This window comes from Salvia splendens, chromosome 2, assembly GCF_004379255.2.
Source record: "Salvia splendens isolate huo1 chromosome 2, SspV2, whole genome shotgun sequence".
NCBI classification, from domain to species: domain Eukaryota; kingdom Viridiplantae; phylum Streptophyta; class Magnoliopsida; order Lamiales; family Lamiaceae; genus Salvia; species Salvia splendens.
The window spans coordinates 4,118,969-4,142,684 of NC_056033.1; the positions used below are offsets into that span (position 1 = coordinate 4,118,969).

The 23,716-nt window shown below is 37.1% G+C and overlaps 1 protein-coding gene across 2 annotated transcripts; it reads left to right on the top strand.

Moving 5' to 3' along the window:
• The first annotated feature begins 5,374 nt into the window (after window positions 1-5,374).
• On the top strand, window positions 5,375-23,650 carry LOC121784397 (CCR4-NOT transcription complex subunit 1-like). Of its 2 annotated transcripts, none has more exons than XM_042182544.1 (51): window positions 5,375-5,612; window positions 6,912-7,209; window positions 7,372-7,600; window positions 7,690-8,029; window positions 8,132-8,245; window positions 8,363-8,491; window positions 8,575-8,763; window positions 8,846-9,040; window positions 9,148-9,285; window positions 9,481-9,600; window positions 9,678-9,928; window positions 10,407-10,510; window positions 12,069-12,163; window positions 12,239-12,478; window positions 12,692-12,901; window positions 13,006-13,081; window positions 13,224-13,291; window positions 14,193-14,338; window positions 14,472-14,580; window positions 14,651-14,797; window positions 14,951-14,998; window positions 15,068-15,196; window positions 15,276-15,515; window positions 15,583-15,717; window positions 15,805-15,890; window positions 15,981-16,086; window positions 16,195-16,290; window positions 16,408-16,560; window positions 17,666-17,848; window positions 17,952-18,190; window positions 18,323-18,446; window positions 18,518-18,643; window positions 18,766-18,810; window positions 18,917-18,994; window positions 19,069-19,185; window positions 19,289-19,415; window positions 19,490-19,590; window positions 19,668-19,805; window positions 19,897-19,977; window positions 20,692-20,838; window positions 20,925-21,014; window positions 21,115-21,162; window positions 21,242-21,388; window positions 21,566-21,627; window positions 21,843-21,996; window positions 22,085-22,276; window positions 22,353-22,457; window positions 22,547-22,681; window positions 22,819-23,037; window positions 23,128-23,229; window positions 23,301-23,650. In XM_042182544.1, exons 1-51 carry the CDS (start codon window positions 5,514-5,516, stop codon window positions 23,448-23,450), a joined length of 7,200 nt encoding a protein of 2,399 aa, XP_042038478.1. In that variant the 5' UTR covers window positions 5,375-5,513; the 3' UTR covers window positions 23,451-23,650. The 2 variants fall into 2 exon arrangements, with proteins under 2 accessions (XP_042038478.1, XP_042038482.1); XM_042182548.1 differs by having other exon boundaries at window positions 15,586-15,717.
• Window positions 23,651-23,716: the final 66 nt, after the last annotated feature.

Sequence of the window (23,716 nt, forward strand, 5' to 3'; positions counted from 1 at the left end):
TTTTTATTTTCTTATTCTATAAATACACCTAATTTATTACATTTCACACACAACTACACATCTACTCTTCCTAAACCAACATCAATTCCTCTCCAATTTTCTATTTCAATCTCATTCACAAAATGTCCGGCGACGGGAATTACGGCGGTGGCGGCTCCGGTGGGTGGGATCTCAACGCGTTCGGCGATTGGGAGACCATGTACAACACACTAGGTGGTTCCGGGTCGTCGACGCCGGGCACCCAGGGGTCGGCGACGCCGGGTGGGTACCAACCACCCACTTTCGATGTGGATGCCTACGCTCGACCACCCGGCTCGCGGCTTTCTCAGGGTTTGTCCCAGATTCGGGAGGATATCCCCGTAGAACCCACCCAGGGAGGAAGCCGAGGCGGTGGAAGCTCTAGGGCTGCGTCTGAGGCACCCGAGGAGGAGGAGGAGGAGGAGGAACTGGAGGATCTGGGCCGGCATCCGTACAACAACAAAGAAACTAAGGTGGTGTACACCGCCTGGCTCACCGTCTCGTACGATCCCATCGTCGGGAACCAACAAGCCGCCAAGTGCTTCTGGGAAAAGGTCCGTGATGTCTACCACCAGACTAAGCCGAAAGGGGCCCGGAAGCGCAAATATACAATGCTCCGTGCTCACTTTGGCCGAGTCGACGCACATGTCAAAAAATTTTGCGGCATCTACTCGGCCGAAGCGGCGAACTACCAAAGCGGAGCTTCGGGCGCCGACATTCTGAGGGCGGCTTTGCGCGTCTTCTACCAGGACACCGGTCTACAGTTCAAATATGTTGATATTTGGCAGCTGGTCAAGGACGAGGAAAGGTGGGTCGGCGGTGTCCGCTCGAGCTCGGGCTCAACCTCAAAGCGCACGAAGCACACAGCGAGCGGCCACTACTCGTCTGGTGACACCGGTGAGGCCAACGAGGGTACACCGCAGGTGTTTGGGGGTACGGGGGATCCAGCCGTGGGCGCCGTCGGCCGCAAAGGACGAAGGCGGCGAAGACGGCTAGAGCGAGGAAGGGCCGAGGCGAATCAAGCCAGTCGGCCTCGGGATCGGGCTCGCGGGGAGGCTCGGACACACTTATGGTGGCGTACATGACCGCCACAATGGCGGACACTTCCCGCTTCTCGTACACCCAATTCACGGCCTGGTGGAACGGAATTGTGTATATGGCATCACAACTTGGCCTTCCGACTCCCCCTCAACCTCGACCGCCTCCGGAGGATGATTCGCCGGCGGAGTAGTTTTTTTATTTTCCCACGTTTAATTGTGTGTTTTTTATTTTGTGTTTTTATGTTTTTAGTATTTAAATTGTGTGCTTTTTTTATTTTTTTTAAGTTTAAGTTGAATTTTTTTTAATGTTGTGTGTTTTTTAATAAAGTGTGTTTGTTTTTTATTAAAGTGTGTTTATTTAAATTGAATTGGGTTGGAAATAAAAAAAATGAAATTGAATGAATAGTAATTTAAGGAACGGTTAAGGAACGAAGGGTTGCAGGTCACGTTCCTTAGTTAAGGAATGGAGTAAAAAAGTACAGTGGGGCCCTCAAATAGTGGTTTAAGGAACGGTATAGGAACAGCGTTGTGGATGACCTGAGAGGTGAAAATACACTTTTTGCCACTTTAGCTATATTCGTTATAAATGTAGATATTTAGTATATTTAATATAATATCATCACATTCTAAAAAATGTAATTTTCATAATAACACATCCTACCCATGTGTTATTGTGATAAACATAAAATTATGGTATATTTACAACATATGGAAATCACTATTTTTCTTAATTATTTATAGTAATTCTCCAAGTATTTTTTTATTAATTTATGTTATTTAATCACATGTTAATTTTTATGACATTCCATTAAGTGGAGACTCATATAAAATGAGACTTCTATTTTTTCTTACTCCCTCTGTCCTAAAAAAAATACTCGTAAACTTGTAAATATCATGAGTTTAATGTATAAGTGCTAAAGTAAAAGACGGTCATGGATGAGTACAAGTAGAAAAAGAGAAAATGAAAATGTAGTGGTATGAGTGTTAGTGAATTGTGGGATTCATATTATGAATGATGTTTATGATTATTACTTTTTAAAAAAGGTTCATAGGAGTATTTAAACTTTGTCTAATTTTAAAGGATGATGCAAAATTATAATTAGTTTATTTTTTCAGGACGGATGGAGTATTTTGCTATAGTTTATAGGGCATCTGAGTTGTATTCGGATAATGGGCTACCATTAAATAATTGGGCCGATAGTTCTTACAAGACCTAAATAAATACTACGTTGCCATACTATATATATTTTGCATTTACACCAATTGTGTATTTATGATTTATGATTGTCAAAGTTTACTTTATACTCCTATTCACTCAATTCCCCTATACGCTAGACAAGCACGCATTTTAAGAAAATAAAATTTAATTATTAAAGTGGAAAATGATATTTAATAACTAAAGCGGTGGGAGAGTATGTAATAAAGAAAATAATGTAGTTAATATTTTCGTGGGATAGAGTGAATATTATTCGTGTTTCTGTTGCGATGAGTATGTAATAAAGAAGATAATGTAGTTAATATTTTGTGGGATAGAATGAATATTATTCATGTTTCTGTTGCGATGAAAACCAATAAGTGTATCAAGTTACGTTTCTTCAAATCAAAATAGTTTCGAGTAGTTTGAGCTTAGACGAGAATAAGTACTAATATAAGTATTAGTATAAGAATCACTTTTAATTGGATTTGGGATGTGTACATATATATACACACTTGAAATCGAGTTTCAGTCGTGAAATCATAACCCAGTCATTTCGGTCCATTGTACTGGTTTGGTAGGACACTACTAGAAAATTGGCTTGTATTGGCACTTAAAATTGTCACTTGAAAATTACTGTGCTGACACTTCATCTATAATGACACTTGATGCAAGTGCAGCACCGGGTACCTGTAGTAAGAGGTAATGTGTAGATAGTACATCTATGATGGCACTTTTTATGTTGAAGTGCAGTAACAATATATTATAAAGTGCAGTGAAAAGCTAGTGTGTAGATAGTACATCCATGCTGGCACTTTTTATAAAGTGTGAAAAAAAAAGTGTAGTGAGAAGCAATTTTTCTAGTAGTGGGATAAACGATTTTTGGCTGGCTTGAACCCCTAGCTTCGGCGCTTTGCTTCATTACCATGCACCACGACAGTTAGAAAAAACAATAGTGCTTCAACGCTAGCCGATGTGAATGTTGATCTAATAAACTCTTATTAATTGTTCTCTCCATCTACAGTTAAGAGTTTTGTTTCCCATTTTATTTCATTCACTAATAAAAGTCTCAATTCACTTTTAAGTAAAAAGACATGAACTATTAGTAAGTTTGGTTCTCCATAACCAATAAAATCGGTGAATAAATAAATACACCTTTTGCGTATTGAAATATTTATCACAAGTCCAAACTATATAGCCACGCACAAAATTTGATGTAGCATGGAGTAGAGACTCCACCTCACATTTTGACCCACCTAACCCTCGTTCTCTCTCCTCGCTCCAGCGACATTGTTGCTGAAAAATCGTCACGTCACATCGAAAAATAAAGTGCTTTAGGACATTGTTTAAAATTTTAAATAAAAAATAAATATAAACTCCACCTTATCTTTCATTTCAAATATCATCCACGTTTTCCTATCGAATCAGTATCTTTTAGCCATAATAGCATTTTTCTTCAATCTCCAACAAAATATGCCATCGGAGAATCGCCATGCCACATCGGAAATAAAGTACTTTAGCTCAACTTGTGCATAACAACCGATTGAAAAATAACTATAGGGGTTGTCTTCTTTTTTTCAATTGATTTTGAGTTTTCTGTATACATGGTACGTGTATCTGCGTTATACTTGATGCTTACTATTATTCACACGATTATTTGAATTTTTTGTACTTGAATGTGCATGTGTGTTGTCTTTGGGTAATGCGAATTTAATTAAATAACTTATTCAAATTATGGACAAATTAGGATAAAAAAGTTAATTGATAGCGATCTCAATGACAAAATAAATACACGTAGCAGGCATTTTTGTTTATCATTATTTTTAGTTCAATATTATGATAAATTACCACAAGATAAATACAAATAAAAATAAACACTTTAAAAAACTCCTTAGTTTAAGCATACTCCATAAAAACCCCAGACTCCAACAAAGACCAAGGCTTTTGCTGGCAAAAAAATAACAAGGTTAGGTTGATCTCATTCATTGTTAAGCTTCCACCGTTATCCATACCACCGTGCAACTACTTTTCTAATAATATATTTTAATGTAGATTTACATATCCTATCAATTCTTTAAATTCTTAAAAAACAACCCTATTTCACATTCATATAAATAATAAGGGCATTTCCAGTGGCTTTCACCCATCAATAGCCCCGCCACAAACTCATCATGCCACATCATCAACACTAAAAATCCTCGTGCCACATCATCAGGACAAGCAAATAGCCCAGCAATAGCCTAGCCACATCACCCCTAATTATATAAAACAAATAATTGACAATCACACAAAATACAGAATTAAATGTACGACACAGATACGAGAAAATTCAATAATATTATTTAAAATTTAAAAAGTACAATAAAAATACATTAATTAAAAAAAATGTACATTAAAAAAATACATTAATTAAAAAAATTACATTGTTTAAAAAATAAAATAAAATAAAATTCGCTCGCCAAACGCTCGCCGGTCCTGAACCTGTAATGGCGGCGAGCGGACCGGCGAGCGCTCGCGAATCGGCCAGTGCTAGCCGATTTTTTCACCGAAATGGCGCTCGCCGGTTCCAATGGTTCGGCGAGCGGACCGGCGAGCGCCGAAAATCAGCTAGCTGGCCCGCTCGCCGCCATTGGAGATGCTCTGAGTGCACAACACATATTTTAATCTAGCTGAAAAGGGTCTGAGGAAAAGAATATCACTTGAATATAATTTTTTGGTAACTCAACATATTTTCTTGATAACATCCTAATTTGATACTCCGTATAATACAAAATACTACTACTCATGATTTATGTCGAATTCATTTTTATTGCAGAAGTCGAACACTTCATTTTTAGTTCATTTTAGAACATTGTACTACAAAGTTCATTTTAATTTATTTTATAATAAATTTATTTCTAGATTGTTTTAGTTAATTATAGAAAATATAACTAAAATAATCTAAAAATAAACTATACTTTGTTATCCGATGTCCAATCAAATAGCATTACGGCCACAATATATAAATTTTCACAAAAAAAGGAAAAAGAAAAAGAAAAACCGACTCTCCAAAACATTCCCGGGTTGGAGCCCCGACACACCCGACCCATCCATATAAAATCAAGTGCCCATCCACTGCTTAATTCACTCGACTCAATCGCTATTAGATCTTCGTCTCCTATAATTTCAGCAATCATTTGGCATCTGCAAACCCTAGCAATTTCTGTTCGTGGAATCTCACAAATTTTACAAAGGAAATAGCAATCTTCAATTGCCCAACCATGGTCACGTTCTCCTCCAAGCTTTCGGGCCAGATTAGGTTTCTGCTGCAGGACGTTAACGATTCCAACTCTGATTCGGTTTTCCAAGAACTATGCAACGTACGTTACGCTCATTGAATTTTGATGTTTTCTGCATTATTAAACTCAATTCAAATGCGTGGATTTCACCTCTTTTGTTTCTCTGCTTTTATTGCTTTGACTGATGATCATGTGCTTATACTGTAAAACCCTTAGCCTCTAACTACGATGACTGGGCTTTGTGAGCGCGCCTAGCTGTTTTATAATTGTTTGGTTTGCGTTACAAAGGAGCCAAGTCTAATGTGAGAAATTACGATATGGTATATTTTGGTGAAAAGTTAGCATGGCCTTTCTTTAATGGCTCATAACGCACCTCATTGATCCAGCTTATGGGAAATATGTAATCTTTAATTGGCAATGCATTGCAAATTATTATTTCTCAGGTGTTTATTGTTTATTTCAAGAATGTAATATTTTGTTTGTGGTATTCACACCCTAATTATCTTGATTTACTTTGTTTGGGACATTCTTAGTAGGGGTGTGGTGGTGGCCAGGGAGGGGATTCTATGATTTGATCCTTCAATATACAGCCAAACACTTCATTCTATCTGCCTTTGGCATCAATTAATAGTGGTTGTTCATGTTTTCCTTTATTTTTATTTTTGGTGGAGCATATATTTTTGTCTACATGGTTTTACCTTTTCGAGATGGACTTGATTTACCTTTGTTTTAAAAATTTATAGAACTCATAAAAATTGCAGTATTGATAAGAATGTGTTTATTATCTTGAAGTCTTGACTGTAATCTTAATCCTAGCTGGTTGATCTATTTGCATTTTCTCAGCCTTATCTTGTAACATCCATGTTTAATTTGAAAAGCAATTTGATGAGTGGTGTTAATAACTTCATAAAACATTGCTTGTTTTTATTGAAATGTTACTGGGGCAACAACTCTAGGTTGTTTCTTTCCCCATGAAAAATATGAGATGTTTTCTGCTTCGGCATCCTACCTTGTCTTGATTTTGTACCTAAAGTAGCCATTGTCTGAACTATACTCTGTGTTTAAATTTTGTGAAAACTTTTTACCTCCCTCACCTTGTTTACTAATATTACAAAACAATGTGTCAATTCTTTTGATATTTTAGTGTTGCACAAAAGGGTTAAACACAATATTTTTTTAGAAGACGAATGAAAGGAATGCCTAGAACAATCAATCGGTTTATCTGCGGTGCACTTTGGAAGTTGCTAATTGATGAGACTCTGAGTCTGAATATGTGAAAAATTTTGCATTTGTGTTTGTTAATTCCTGTTTCTGACATTGGAATAGATTTTCTTTTATTTTTTACATGCTGTTTTTGTTTCTATTATGTTTCTCCGACAGTATGCAATGCATGGAATGGAGGCGAGCATATTACTTCTGCAAGCCTGTTTCGACCACATCGATATTTATTCCAGGGATTTGAAGGATATGAAGCTGCAACCGATATTTGCTTCAATATTCAAATATTTATTGGATAAACCTAACTTTAGTTCAATATTAAGTGAGACACTGCGGTCTAAAGCCATCAATGAAGAACTACTTCTGAATCTTTCTGATGCTTTACACTTGTCGGTACCTGAGAAAATTGGAGTAGGTCTTGCTTTGTCTAATTCTGAAGATCATGATACCAGGATGTGCGGTTAGTTATTCTCTTCCTTATACAAACAATTACACACACACACATGTATATATATTTATCAATGTAGGAGGTTGAATACATACGGCAGTTTATTGTTTTATCTTTGTGGAGTTCTTCTACTTGTTCCACTAAAATTGTAGCCCTTTTCTTTGTTGTATGCAGGAAAGAATTTCTGCATGAGTCAGATCACAGAGTTGTGTGCCAATCCTGTTGCATTTGAGTCTTCTAAGTTAATTCACCATATTCTTGTGTTTCTCAGTCGGTCTGAAGGCCTCTCTAAGCATGTAGATTCATTCATGCAAATGTTATTTCTTGTGCAACCGAAGGACGGGGCCCAGTTTGTCATCATACCTTTTCTTCATGATGAACTACTTGAAGATAACTTCTTCAGGTGCTTTCCCTGTCAGTTTCTAGTGCATAAATAGACGAGTATTTATTCTGGAAACCATTATTACCTTTATGCTTGTGTATATGCTGCAGAAACTCAGAGTTGTTGAATGAGGGTGGTGAAGAGGATTTTGATGCCATTCTAGCAGAAATGGAGAAAGAAATTAGCATGGCTGATGTGATGTGTGAGCTAGGATATGGGTGTACTGCCAATGTGGCTCAGTGCAAAGAAATGTTGTCGCTTTTCTTACCGCTCACTGATGCCACAGTTGCAAAGATACTTGGAACGGTTGCCAGAACTTATGTAGGTCTTGATGACAGCCAAAATGTCTTTGCTACATTCCGCTCTGCCCATGGTGGTAACAGTGTCCTGGATATGCCATCTTTGAATTCTTGGAATGTTGACGTCCTTGTGGATTCAATCAAGCAACTTGTAAGTTCCATGCTGGTAGTTTATTAATTTATTTGTAATATGATATCTACCTTTCCAATAATAAAAATGAATTTTGATTTTTGATTTTTTGTTTGGTTTCAGGCTCTGGGAACTAACTGGATTAATGTCATGGAGAATCTGGATCATGAGGGATTTTATATCCCCAATGAGGCAGCTTTTTCATTTTTCATGTCTGTCTACAAGCATGCATGCCAGGTAGAACTTGATATATAATCTATCTGTCTTTCATCTATTAGTTTTGGAATGTAATGAATCAAGCAAGATACACAATCCGTTATTCTCATTTTCTCTTGTGCACATTTAATTTTTCAGGAACCATTCCCTCTCCATGCTATTTGTGGATCTGTTTGGAAGAATGTTGAGGGTCAGCTATCTTTTCTAAAATATGCAGTGTCTGCTCCACCTGAAGTCTTTACGTTTGCTCATTCTGAAAGGCAGCTGGTATACTTGCTTTGATTGTTAAGTTGTTTCCAATTAACCTATGCAATCTGAAATGTGTTTATAATGCTTTTTGCCTTCTGCAGTCCTATGATGATGCTGTGCCTGGACATACATTGCAGTCTGGACCTAATTGTGCTTGGTCATGTCATGACCTGCTGGTGGTTCTGTGTCAGCTATCGGAGATGGGTCATGCAAGTTTAGTGAGATATGTCCTTGAATCTCCTCTTAATAACTTCCCAGAAGTATTGCTTCTTGGAATGGCCCATGTTAATGTAGGTGATATCAGAAATCATCTTGATTTTGTGTTCTGCTTTTTATATGGTTTATTGCTTATTAACCGAGCTATGTTTGCAGACTGCGTACAATCTTATCCAAAATGAGGTTGCATCCGCTGTGCTTCCTATGGCTCTCAAAAAGGCTTCTGCAAGTGGTTTATTATACACTCTGTGGCATGTTAATCGTAACTTGTTGCTACGTGGACTTATAGATTCCGTGAATCTTGATCCAGACAGTGTCAATAGGATTTTTGATGCTTGCCAGGAAATAAAGGTCTTGACTTCTTAACAATCATAACTATGCTATGTTAGTTTTTTTATAGATACCCCATTGAGAGGCAAATCTTGGCATCTGAACATATGTGCTAAATGTGTTTACAGGTACTTCCCCAAGTACTAGATATGTTTCCTTTTTACCTTGGAATTCGCTTGGCTGTAATTGCATCTAATAGAGAAATCATGGACCTTGATAGCTGGTTGAGTGCTCGATTAGTGTCCAGTAAAGATGCTTTCTATGAGGTTTGTGTTTTCTCTTTTCTTGATCCCTTTCTATTAAGATTTCGGGGATGAAAAGAAAAAAAGCCATCGTTTATTGCGAAAAGAAATCACTCACCAAGACAATATTTGCCAAGACTAATTTTGGAACTGGTATCTGGCATCTTGTGGTCTCTAATGATTGTAATTCCAAAATCTGATTTATGAGTATTCCTCCAGGAATGCATCAAGTTTTTGAAGGATGTTCAGATTGGAGATCAGGACATCTCTCCCAATCACTTGCACCCTTCTGGTTCTCTTTTGAATATGTACTTGGAAGCTTGCCCCACTGTCTTAAAGGTAATATTCTGACATACATTTTATCTCAGCCAGCTTATGATTACTAGTACGTGACCTTTCCGAAAATTGTTCTACAGGCACTTCAGTCTCATTCTGGTGTGCTTTCATCTAATCACTTGTCTGAGGAAATTGAAAAATTGGATGTCTCTCATATGCGTTCTAATTCAAGAATGAGAAGTGCTGGGGGTTCCGATGCTGCTGCTGATAGTTATGCTGAAGACATTGAAACAGAAGCAAATGCATACTTCCATCAAATGTTCTCTGGTAATCTATCTATCGACGCTATGATTCAAATGCTTACCCGCTTCAAGGAATCTCCAGAAGAAAGGTATTTTCTCCCCTTCAAATTACAAGATGATTCCTTTGGTATGTTCTTTGAAAAGGTTCATGCAACTTCCGATTATAGACTCCTAAGTGATTTTATTAGTTATGCATATGCTGATACCACTAAAGCAGGCATTCACTTTGTTAATCATATTGTTTCTCTCGAGTTATTATTCTAAGTAAATTACTAGGATAATGGGATCTGTTACTCTACCTCACCAAGTTTTTATTTTGATCAAATTCATATATCTAAAAATATAGTATCTTGTTAGATTATTTATGAGCAGATCCTTGAAAATTCTTGCTTTTAAGTGGTCACAATTTCAATCGAATAGCATGACCTCTATATGGTGAATTTTATGGTCACATAAAATTTGCTGCTTCATTCGTTGATGCTGAAATGGAGAGTACTGCTATCATATTAGCATTTCGTTAGTAAATGCGTGATTGCTAATCTATTTGCGGAATACAATTTTTAACAGGAAAAAGTCGATATATGAGTGCATGATTGCTAATCTATTTGAGGAATACAATTTTTTCTCAAAGTACCCTGAAAGGCAGCTGAGGATTGCGGCAGTACTTTTTGGTGAGATCTTATTTACTGACTGTTCTAATATACACAAACTATTTTTGCTGTTTGAAATGGTGGGAGGTGTTTTGTAGTATGATCTGTGCATGGAATTATTGAACACACGGGCTAGTTTGGTTGTTGGATTTGTCATGATGTTCAGCCAAAATTTTATATACTGTGACATCTTTTACCTCTTAGTTTGTCATATTTTTTTATTTTTTTATTCATGTTGTTAGATTGATTTTAAGCACTAAGTAGCTGGTTTGAATTTTGAAGTCACTTTCCTTGTATTAAAATGATAACTAATGGATTATGCTATTCCCCCTTTCCTCTAAAAATATAGACTTTGGGGGTGGCCCATATTTTAATGCGGAATTAGTGCAGTAGGGGAGAGAGAGAAAAAGCAATTGAAGTAGTATTAGTGGATAGTGGGACTCACATCATTAATAGTTTAATGTGTGGTGAAATTTTTTCCATTTTGGAAAAAATTAAGTGGACTAATTTTCTGGGACTGAGCAAAATGGCAAAAATATACTTATTTTTAGGGACGAAGGGAGTATTATATAATAGGTGTCATATTTGAGCACTTTTAGAAGCCTGCAACATTATCTCACTGTTGAATGTTGATTTTATATTTATTGCATACTTGCTCCGTCCATGAATAGGAGTCCCGTTTTTCCATTTCGGTCTGTCCGCGAATAAGAGTCCTGGTTCACTTTTACTATAAATAGTAATAGGCCTCACATTCAACTAATTCATTCCACTCACATTTCATTTAAAACCAATATATACAAGTTGGACTCATACACCACTAACTGTTTTCCACTCACTTTCCTAACATTTCTTAAAACCTGCGCTGCAAAGAAATGGTACTCCTATTCGCGATGGAGGGAGTACATTATTTCAACAACAGTTTCATATATGACTAAACTATTAAATAAGACAGTTAATTCTTTTTGGAAGTCCCATTATATTCCACCTCCCCCAGTTCTCCACTTCCTCATCTTTCTAATGATTTTAATATTTTTGCTAAGCTGGCATTTGAACTGCAGTGTTTTGCCACTTCTATATCAGGGTGACTGCAAGAATCATGTAGATTCACTTACGATTTAGGAATATGTAATTAATGATTGGACACACATATTGGGGCTTATGTTACTCGTGTGGAGAAGTTTCATGCATGACCTTTTATTTTGCAATCCATGTTCCTATAGTAAATAATCTAAATTAAAATGCCCGGAATCTACACTTTCAGATTTCTGCATACCTGACGACAAGAGTTATTTTGTTGAATTGATCTGTTTGGTCAAGTTCTCAACAATTTGATTTCACTCTTGACATCCCTTTTAGTAGTATGTATTTAAGTAGTATTACTATTATGCATAATCTACTGCATTTGAGTTTGTTACATTCACTAGCCCATTGATGATTATGTTGATACAACAAATTCTTGTTCGTCACTGGGTGAACATGAACACAGATAATTAGTATTGTAAAATACTTTAAACCTTCCTATTTTACTTCTAATTTTCTCAGCTTGCTAGTTTAATCTTTGTGAATGCTTCTGCTTCAGGATCACTCATCAAGCATCAACTAGTGACTCACCTTACGCTGGGCATTGCTTTACGAGCTGTTTTAGATGCTTTAAGGAAGCCTGCAGATTCAAAAGTTTGTTCCTTCCCATGTTATCAATTAATGTCATTATTTTGAATCTCAGCCTGACCTTGACCTTTTAATAATCAGATGTTCTCCTTTGGGACCAAGGCATTGGAGCAGTTTGTGGACCGTCTCATTGAGTGGCCACAGTACTGCAATCATATCCTGCAAATATCTCATTTGCGGGCTGCTCATTCAGACCTTGTAGAATTTATAGAGCGGGCACTTAACAGGATCTCAGCTGCTCATAGTGAACCTGATGTTGGCCATAGTACAACTAATGATCACCATCATGGTCTCGTTCAATCTTCTGCTCCAACTATGGAGGTATTAAACATCGAAATGTTATCTTCTTGTTAACTGTTAAGTAGCTGAACCTACATAAAAAAAAACACTTGAATGATTTCATAGAAAAAATTACAATGTTAAAGTGCCACATGATTTTTGGATTTTTCCCTGTCTGTTGTTGTGGATAATGCTTCTACACCAGGTGATTTTTGTGAATTTGTGTTCACTGCAATTGTGTCGATTTGTTTTCAGCCTGCAGGCTCGACTTTTTCTCTGATTGGACCAGGCAGCACACAGTCTGGATTGCCTGTTTCACCTTCAATCCCACTACCACGGAGACCACCGAGTTCACTTGATGAAAGGAAACCCTCTACGACTATCTTTAATCACATGAAGCAAACACAATCGTCTTCTGCGCAACCTGTTACTGCTCCTTCAAGCGAAATGCCTACCCTTCAGAAGGCAAGTAATAGAGACTTTATCAACTTTGATGTAATTCACTTGATATTTTTTCTATTTTTTGCCTTTATATTTCGAGAGCTAATCTACTCAAACCCGCAATACAGTCACACAGCGGTGCTGTTCTGTCAGTACAATCTGCATCACCGGGCTTTCCACGGTCTTCTAGATCAACCTCAGCAAGTAATTCTCATTTTTAGTGGTTTTATAACTGCTCTCTATATTTTCCTAGCACCCTTCCCCCAACAAAAAATACTCTTCGCTACTTCCTCTCTGTGTGCTTATGGGTTGTGGATTACATTAACAGTGGGGACTGTCGTTTCAGGATTTGGCTCTGCTTTAAACATTGAGACCCTCGTTGCTGCAGCTGAGAGAAGAGAAACTCCCGTAGAGGTGTTTGATTATAGTTTTTTAAATTCTTTTTTTGGTCTTTGTTTATTCGTGATCCTTATCCTTTTGGTTTTTTTTTCTGTGATTTTTATATATGGATTTTTATTCATTGTCTATGGACTCCTTTCTTGAATGACTTGTAGTTTTGATCAGTCGTTTTGGTTACCTCTTTGCTAACTTAGCATTCTCTCAAGCATAGATACAAAAACTGTTTATATTGTCAAATAAATCTGCTATTTGACTTATCAATCATTATCCATGTTCATCAAGATACTTGTACAATTTTGATGACTTAGAGATGACGCACCAGGTACATGTAACCTTATTATTTGGAACTGCAAAGAAAGGCCTAAATGCTATTTCGGACTTGTAGATCCCAAATATGGTTTATTGTGTAACCGAGACATTCCTTAGAAGTTAGAGCTCATTTGAAGACTGTGCCAATGTAATATTACAATGATCTGCAGAGTAAAAAAATCAAGTTATACCAATTTTCTCGACTTCATATATTTAATGCTATGTTTGTTCTGCCATCCCTATTGTGTACCTGTACTTCAAATATCTAGCACAGCACTCCAGGCTTCTGTGCTTTCTGGTATCATATGGTGATTAAAGAATTATTCATATATCTACAATGGTAAAAACTATTTGTATGCTTGAGAATTAGTCTTCAACCCTGGCTGGACTGTAAAGCTGATTTATATAGCATTTTCTCAGATAATGTGGAGTTTTATGTTGTCTGTATGTCTTGCTAAGAGATTATCAGACTATGTCTTGGTTGTATATGAATTATGTGCAGTGTATATTCTAGTCCATCACCTGTGATGTTTGTCTAATATGTTGTTTTTTTTTTGTTTTTTTCCTCTCTTTCAGTATTTGACTGTTTCATTGATCTGTGGAACAGGTTCCAGCATCAGAAGCTCAGGACAAGATATCTTTTATTATAAATAACTTGTCTGCTGCAAATGTTGAGGCTAAAGCTAAAGAGTTTAGTGAAATTTTAAATCCTCAGTTCTATCCGTGGTTCGCACAGTATATGGTTATGAAGAGGTAAATGTTTCTTGCCAATGCATACCTTATCTGAAACAGTTCTCTGGATGTATTTCTTTGGGGTTAATCTTCCTGTCTTGATTTTAAATAATATAGAATGACATCTTGACTCTTCTGTCATTTTTTTGGGCAGGGCAAGCATTGAAACAAATTTTCATGATTTGTACTTGAAGTTTCTGGATAAAGTAAATTTGAAACCTTTGTTCAGAGAGATTGTACAGGCCACTTATGAAAACTGCAAGGTCTGATTTCGTCTATTTAATTGATTTCCTTTCAAAAGGTGGTGTTTATTCTTGATATTTGTATGTTCAGGTTCTCGTCGGATCTGACCTTATAAAGTCTAGTGTGGAAGAACGATCACTGCTGAAAAATTTAGGAAGCTGGCTTGGGAAGATTACAATCGGCAAAAATCAAGTTCTAAGGGCACGGGAGATAGATCCAAAATCTTTGATTATAGAGGTTTCTTTTTTTTTTTTCTATTTTGTTGTTGAGTTGACTTAATAAAGTTGGAGTTAGATTGTCTGAGAGCTTCATGTATCCATGATGATCTCATCTTGTTGATTTGATTTTTCTGACATGTGGAAATGTATTATTTGTTGTGTGCTTTTGCAGGCATATGAAAAGGGACTCATGATAGCTGTTATTCCCTTTACCTCAAAGGTATGATCTCTGTTTTATTTTATATGTACTTGCAAATCCAAATTTATTGACCTAATGTACTTGTTTTAGATTCTGGAACCCTGTTCGAACAGTATTGCATTTCAGCCTCCCAACCCTTGGACAATGGCGATTCTTGGATTGCTTGCTGAAATTTATGCAATGCCAAATTTGAAGATGAATCTCAAATTTGAGATAGAGGTAATTCTGGCTATTCTTTGCTCGAGGGGATCACTTAAATTTGAGTGGATTTTCTTAATTGAGATCTCTTTGGTTTCAGGTCCTGTTTAAGCATTTAAGTGTCGACCTTAAGGATGTTACACCTACTTCTCTTCTGAAGGAAAAAGTCAGAGAAGTTGAAGGTAATCCTGATTTCTCAAATAAGGATGTCGGGTCTTCACAACCACCAATAATGAATGAGGTGAAACCTGGAATAATTTCGACATTAAACCATGTTGAGATGCCCCTTGATGTTGCTGCCTCTCCCCTTCCTGGTAGCCACTCTCGTATAATGTCTCAGGTTGGTGCTTTAATTGTTCTATTTTGATCTATTAGCATTATTGGAGGTTGATTTGTGATCACGATAGCAGTATGCTGCTCCTCTCCATCATTCATCTGGATCTTTAACGGAGGATGAGAAGCTAGTTAGCTTGGGGTTTTCTGACCAGCTGCCTTCTGCTCATGGCCTTCTACAAGGACAGACACAATATGCAGTTAATCAGGTCTTTCCAGAGTTCCGCTTATATTTGCTTCCAATGATGTTTTATTTAAATACCGACTGATGATCTCTTATTTTTGTTATGTTGCAGGTTCCTGTACCAGCAGCTAATATTGAACAACAAGTTGTTGTCAATAAAAAGCTTCAGGCTTATGGCTTACACTTGCATTTCCAGAGGTCTGAGTTAGTAACTGTATCTATTCAATTTTATTTGACAATGATATCCGTCAATCGTTTTCAGCTATGTCAGTGTTTCATTTGCTTCAGTGTACTTCCAATTGCCATGGATAGAGCCGTTAAAGAAATAGTGTCCAGCATTGTGCAACGTAGTGTTTCTATTGCGACTCAGACAACTAAGGAACTTGTCTTGAAGGTATATTTAATTCCAATTCGTTGATTTTGAAGGGTCTTTGTTATAGTGGTGCATGTTACAAAGGCAAAGAAATTGTTTCCTAAAGAATTTGTGTTTTTTTAATGGCAGGACTATGCCATGGAGCCCGATGAGACCCTTACACGAAATGCGGCACATTTGATGGTGGCAAGGTTGGCAGGAAGTCTTGCTCATGTAACCTGCAAGGTACAGATGAACCTTTGTTTTATTACTTGCTAGTGGTTAATGTTGATCTTCTGAATTGTCAGAATATGACTTTAACACTCCTCATGTGATTAAAGAGGCTTTTTTCATAATTTTTAGGAACCTTTACGTGGTTCAATATCAACCCAGCTCAGAAACTCACTTCAGGGCTTTAACATATCAACTGATCTATCAGAACAAGCAGTTCAACTGGTGACTAATGATAATCTTGACCTAGGCTGTGTGTTGATTGAGCAAGCTGCAACTGATAAGGTAAACTGAAATCATTATAAGTTATCTGTTGCTTCATACAGATTATGACAACTGGGTCTTGAAAACCAGTACTGATAAATATTCAAAATTGAGTGCAGTTGAGAAAGCAATTACTATCTGTAATATTCAAATTGTAAATACCTATGTTATGTAGCTATATTTTGTGTGTTATGAGATGTAATGCTATATTGTTAAAATATTTTTGTCATTTCATGTTGAGCTGTCGAGGGAGGGTTCCCCACTTTTCATATTCCCTTTCTTTAAATGCCTATTTTTAAAATATTTTAATAACATGTGAAAGTGACACGGTTCTTCTGAACAAGTGCTAGCAATATTCAGGTTGAAAAACCTAAACATTTATTTTTTTCTGAAGTGTATTTCTTTATATTGGCCACCCCCTCTGGTCTGTTTGTCGCCGAAAAGTTTAATTAAGGTGTTTTGTGACTTCTATTACACTGGTAATGTTCATGTTTCATTTTAAAGATTGAAGAAATACTGTCATGTTTCCTTGAACAGCAATGTTATACATAAGTCATGCATGCTTCCATCTCATGTAGCATATCATGTCTGAATTACATACTTGATGTTAACTGAAGTCGATGATAAAGCCCCTTTTACTGTATATGAAATGAATCCTAATCGTAATAGTGGTATCCCGTGAGCTAATGTCTGTGGATGTGCAGAGAGTTACAATTTGTGAACTTGAGGGTATGTTGATACTCCCTCAAGTTTTAAGAAATTGTTTGATGCCGTGAAGGGAAGTGGGTGGAAAAAGTTAGTGGAATGTGGTTCAGCTATTATATAGGAGTATTAATTTTTAATGGAATGCGAGTGTAATAATTTAGTGGAGTATGAGGTCCACTTACAAAAAACTGAAAAAAGTAAATGAGTCAAATTGGCAAAATGAGTCATTATTTCATGGGTGGAGGGAGTAATTATTTTTTGTGATCATGGGGCTTTACTCAATAGAGCAATACTATTAGCAAAGAACTGAAATAAAATTTTTGGTAAAGTCTTGTGTTATTTTAATCTACTTTCTTTGGGTTTATAATCATATTTTTGTATTTTGTCCTTATATCCAATTTTAACCACATTTTCATTGCAGGCGGTTCAGAGCATTGATGGGGACATAGCTCAACAACTTTCTATCAGGAGAAAGCATAGAGAAAGTGTTGGTGCCAGTTTTTTTGATGCTAGTCTTTATGCACAAGGTCAAATGAGCATTTTACCAGAAGCCCTCCGTCCTAAACCAGGCCAGCTGTCACACTCACAGCAGCGAGTTTATGAGGTGATTGTTTGAAAAATTCTTGGAAACCTCTTCGTTTTAAACCAGTACACCTGTCACATTCATCTATGTGATCATTTTGTTTCTGGTTTCATTTTGTTTGCAGGATTTTGCTCGGTTTCCAGGACAGAATCGGTCCACCCAGAGCTCAAATACTGCTCCAGTTGGCCTCTCTGCTTCATCAGGAGGTGGTGGTTTGTCCAGGCAATTTGCATCTACATCTGGCCAAATCAGTGGCAGTATATACTCGCCCGGCCTTATTAGCACTGGTATTGGTGCTGTGCCCCAGACATTGGATATGGGCTCTGATGAGATAGAACCTTTTGGATCCCAGGTTCCTACAAGGTTTGTTTAGTTTAGGGTTTTTTTATTTATTTGTAGTATTATCATTTATTAATTTTTTTCCTATGAGTAAACCCTCGCACAAACAAAACAAAAAGGAACCAAGTATTTAAGATTGTGGCGATTATATTGCAGTCTTCCTTCAGCACATATTTCAGTTGGTGATGGTCCTCAAACTCCTGAAAATGACACCATTCCTTCATTCCCTCCTGTCTCGACTACTGATGTGCAAGTGATGGAACCTTCTAGCTCTGCAAAAGTAAGTACATTCGGTGTAAATATCTGTCTTTTTTGTGTGCACTTTTTAACCTTATGAGTTCATTAATGCAGGAACCTGGAAATGCTGCACAACCTACTAATGCAACTCTGTCTTCCGAGCGTCCTGGAACTAATGTCACAGAGCCTTTGATAACCACTGGGGATGCATTGGAAAAGTACCAGACTATCTCAGAGAAGGTATATGTACTATACACCTTATTGATTTAACTAATTTGTTGAGAGTTTAGTCCTTGGAATCAGCATCTTGAGTTTGGTTTACTTTGTTTGGCTTTTAACATACTTATCAAAACCCCTTTCAGCTAGAAAATCAGTTGGCTAATGAAGCGAAAGAGGTTGAGATTCAGGTAAAAAAATGCGATATCACATTCATCTCATTACGTGCTCTCCATTGCTATCTATATCTTAGATTTCTGTTACGTGTTTATCTGACTGTCAGTATGGTCTTTACAGGCAGTTATTGCCGAAGTTCCTGCAGTCATCCTTAGGTGCATCAGCCGAGATGAGGCAGCCTTGGCTGTCGCCCAGAAGGTTGGCCATTATTCTGGCTCATATTTACTGCTGTCCTGGAAATAATATTACTTAGGATTACTTTTTTCCTTTAGGCTTTCAAGGGCTTGTATGAAAATGCATCAAATTGTGCTCATGTTGATGCTCACCTGGCAATCCTGGCGGCTATACGTGATGTCAGCAAGCTTGTGGTTAAGGAGCTCACTAGTTGGGTATGACCAATTCGATATTATTCTTTTTAAGTCCGGCTGGGAGTATGTTTATTGCATTTATTAACATACAAGTGTTTATTGTGTCAAATCTCAATTATGACAGGTTTTATACTCTGAGGAGGATAGGAAGTTCAATAGAGATATCACTATAGGTCTTATTAACAGCGAGTTATTAAACCTTGGGGAGTATAATGTTCACATGGCAAAGCTACTTGATGCTGGGAGAAACAGTATGTATAGAAAATTGTATGTCTAGTATGATGCGTTGGAGATATTAATCGAGATTACCTTGTCTACTGTGCAGAGGCTGCAACTGAATTTGCCATTTCTCTCATACAAACTTTGGTTATGAACGATTCTAAAGTGATATCGGAGCTTCACAACCTTGTAGATGCTCTGGCTAAGGCATGTTTGCTTTCAATTATGCCTGCGATGTTATGTATATTATTTCTGGAGTTCCTAACTATTTTCCTAATTTTCAGCTTGCTGCAAGACCTGGATCCCCGGAATCATTACAACAGCTGATTGAAATAGCTAAGAACCCAGCTAATGCTGGAAATTTGTTGCCTTTGGCTGTTGGTAAAGAAGAAATTGCACGAACCCCTAGGGGGGATAAAAAGGTCCTCAGATATTTCTTCTTTTACACACTTTTAGTCTTTGATCTCTTGATAATTTTCTCAACATCTGAATTTTTTTTATTTGCTGGAACAGACCACTGTTCCTGGAACAAGCAGGGAAGAATTCAGTGTGACAGATTTGGTGGATTTTGATCCTGCTGGGTTCTCTGAACAGGTACTAAATATTGGATCTACTTATGATTTTATAAATCTGTATGTAGCAGTACAATGATGGTTTTGGAAGATGTTTGATGGTTTTATGCATGTTTATGCTCTCCTTAAGGCTACACATATGGTCTCACATCTTGTTTAATAAAATACTAGGTTTGGATTGTAGTCTTCAACCCCTCTTCCTTTCCCACGTTCTTGTGATTATTTTTTCAATTGCACTGTATAACTAACGTTTTTGTTATTCATAGAAGTAGGATGTGGTTAGTACTTTTTCTCAATTTTGTCGTCTGAATCCAAATGAATGATTTGCGACTTTTCACTACCTTAGCTTGCATTGCAGTACCAGCAATTTGCCTTATTCTTTTAAATAATTTGTGAGCTCTTACTAGAGCGGTTCGTGTAGCATTTGCACACTCATCGCGCAACATATAGCTCACTTCCTGGAACCTGTAACATATTCAGAACAAGCTTTGAAGTTATAGTAAATTATTTTTAATCAATATTAGTTGGAAGTATAAATGGAATTAAAAATTTTCACATGTGCCTTTTACTACTTTATGCGTGCTTATTTGCCACAGATAGTTCTCTTGTAGTTCTTTGTTAAAGGATGCCAGAGCATCTTTTTTTCTTAAATAGAAATTAGATCACACTTTCAGTAGGCATGGATTCCATGTTTTATAGTCATATGTTCTGACCTTTGAATTTGATACCGACACAGGTATCCGCATTATTTACTGAATGGTACCAAATATGCGAACTGCCCGGAGCAAATGATGCAGCTTGTGCTCGCCATGTTTCACTCTTGCAACAGAGAGGGCTTCTTAAAGGAGATGAGATGACGGATCGGTTTTTCCGCAGGATTATGGTGAGGGTCCTATTCCACTCTTACTATTATTAACAATATAGTTCAGTTATAATGGTTATTTTATGTTAATTATGGTCCAAAACCAGGAACTCTCTGTATCACATTGTTTATCATCGGAGACTCTTTCATTTCTCGCTATTGATATATATGCGAAGTTAGTTTTCTCGGTTCTGAAGGTAGGCATCTCATAAGTACTTTTTGGCAATTCAATGTATTTACAATCTCTATAATCTCAGTCCTCCATACTGTCTGCATTAACTCTTTCAATCCTTCCAGTTTTTCCCTGCGGATCAGGGTTCCAGTAAACTTTCACTTCTGCCCAAGGTATGAGTTTCAGAATAGAGATTGATTGTTTTTTGTGACGTGGCTGGCTTTCTAATGTACTCTACTGTGGTTGCTTTAGGTTCTTGCTGTTACGGTTAAATTTATTCTAAAAGATGCTGAGGAGAGAAAGGCGTCATTTAATCCAAGGCCCTACTTTAGGTTGTTTGTTAATTGGCTGCTTGATTTGTGTTCATTGGATCCTGTGTTTGATGGTGCAAATTTTCAGGTATCATATTTTTGCATTTAGTTCAGCTATGGGGTAGTAAGATTGTTACCTTTTTCCCATAAAAGATAGTGACTATATTCCAAGATTTAGTTTCTGGTCCAGGTTTCTTTTCTAGTAGACCTTTCGAATTGTACAGCTACTACTTTTTAAATATTCATCGTCGTCAAACCTTCTCAGGTATTGACTGGTCTGGCAAATGCCTTCCATGCAATCCAGCCTCTAAAGGTCCCAGGGTTCAGGTCTGTGTGCTTGTCTAATTCTTTATTCTTTTTCCATGAAATTTCCTGAAAAACCAATAGTTGATATGATATGGTCTGAATTTTTTTGTTTGTCTGTATCATAGTAGAAAATTATGGTTGGCCCACCAATTTTGAGGGATGATATCGATATTCATGTTGTTGACATTGAAGCTGCTCAATTTTATATGACAGCTAACTTGTCTAGCTGCTTTCAGCTTTGCATGGCTTGAGTTGGTAAGTCATAGAAGTTTTATGCCAAAGTTGCTCACTGCAAATGCACAAAAAGGATGGCCATATTTCCAGAGATTACTGGTGGACTTGTTCCAGTTCATGGAGCCATTCCTGAGGAAAGTTCAACTTGGGGAACCGGTTTGTATACAATTCTTAAAACTATTTCCATGTTCTCGACCGCTATTGTGTGTTGATGTTGATGCAACTTAATCCTGTATTTCTCCAGGTGCATTTTCTATACAAAGGGACGCTCCGAGTGTTGTTGGTGCTACTTCATGATTTTCCAGAGTTCCTTTGTGATTATCATTTCAGCTTTTGTGATGTCATACCCCCCAGCTGCATACAAATGCGAAATATAATCCTTAGTGCATTTCCTCGCAATATGAGGCTTCCAGATCCTTCTACTCCCAACTTAAAGGTCCATATCTGAACTTAATATTATATATTGTGGACTGTAAGATAGTTTCTGAATACCACATTATGTGATGCTGTAGATTGACCTTCTGCCTGAGATTACTCAATCACCGAGAATTCTTTCGGAGGTTGATGCCGCACTTAAAGCAAAGCAGATCAAGAACGAAGTGGATGAGTATCTTAAGGTAAGGACAAGAAAGTAAATATAATGATTAATCTGTAGTTTTAAAGCTTTCTTCTGTGAGTCTCATGTTATAAGCAATTACCTATGCAGACTAGGCAACAAGGATCTGCATTTCTCACTGAGTTGAAGCAGAAGCTTCTTCTCTCTCCAAATGATGTTGAACGCGCTGGGACTCGTTACAATGTTCCTCTAATTAATTCCCTTGTTCTTTATGTTGGGATGCAGGTCCGTCCTTCCCAGTTTCCTTTCTTAATTCCTATTAACTCAATCATCTACTCTTTTTTGAAAATTTGCTCCTTTCCCTTATGTTTGCCATCTTTTACTCTGATCCAAGTCAAAAATCATTTCGAAATTTTGTTCAGGCTCAGCAACTGCAAGCGGGTCATGCTCAAAGCATGGCTAATATGAGTGCATTCTTAGTGAGTGCTGCTCTGGATATTTTTCAGACGTTGATAATGGATCTTGATACAGAGGGCCGATACCTCTTCCTTAATGCTGTTGCCAATCAATTGCGTTATCCAAACAATCACACCCATTACTTCTCCTTCATTCTTCTTTATCTGTTTCATGAATCAAACCAGGTGTGCAATGCTTTCCCCTCAAGCTTCGGAGAAATTCCCCTCAATCAAGATCTCAACATTTGTTGTCTGTATGGTTATCGTTTGATGCAGGAAACGATCCAGGAGCAGATCACTAGAGTATTATTAGAACGTTTGATTGTCAATAGGCCTCATCCATGGGGTCTTCTGATTACTTTTATTGAGCTGATCAAGGTAAAAACGTGATTAAAATTTTCTTATGGAGGGTTTTTGGATGGTTTCTTAAGCCCGTTGGTGCTTTGCAGAATCCGAGGTACAGCTTCTGGAGTAGGTCGTTTACGAGGTGTGCCTCTGAGATTGAAAAGTTGTTCGAATCAGTATCAAGGTCTTTTGGAGGCCCCAAACCTGTTGATGATAGTCTTGTATCTGCCGGGATACCCGACAATCTTCATTAAACCAACCTCTAGAGTATGGATTCTTTATTTATATGTAACTATGTACAAATGTACAAGTAAATGTTCTTATTTAGGAGTAATATGCATCGGAGAGTTGACAAATTTGTCTATTTTAATCCTGGTTTAGTAATTGGCACTAGGATGTAATTGTCAAAAATACTCTTATATACTATTATTGTTTTATGGTTTTGGTTCAAAAATATTACTCCTACTCCGTTTATAGTACTGTATTTGGTAGTTTATGATTCTTGACATTATAATTTAAT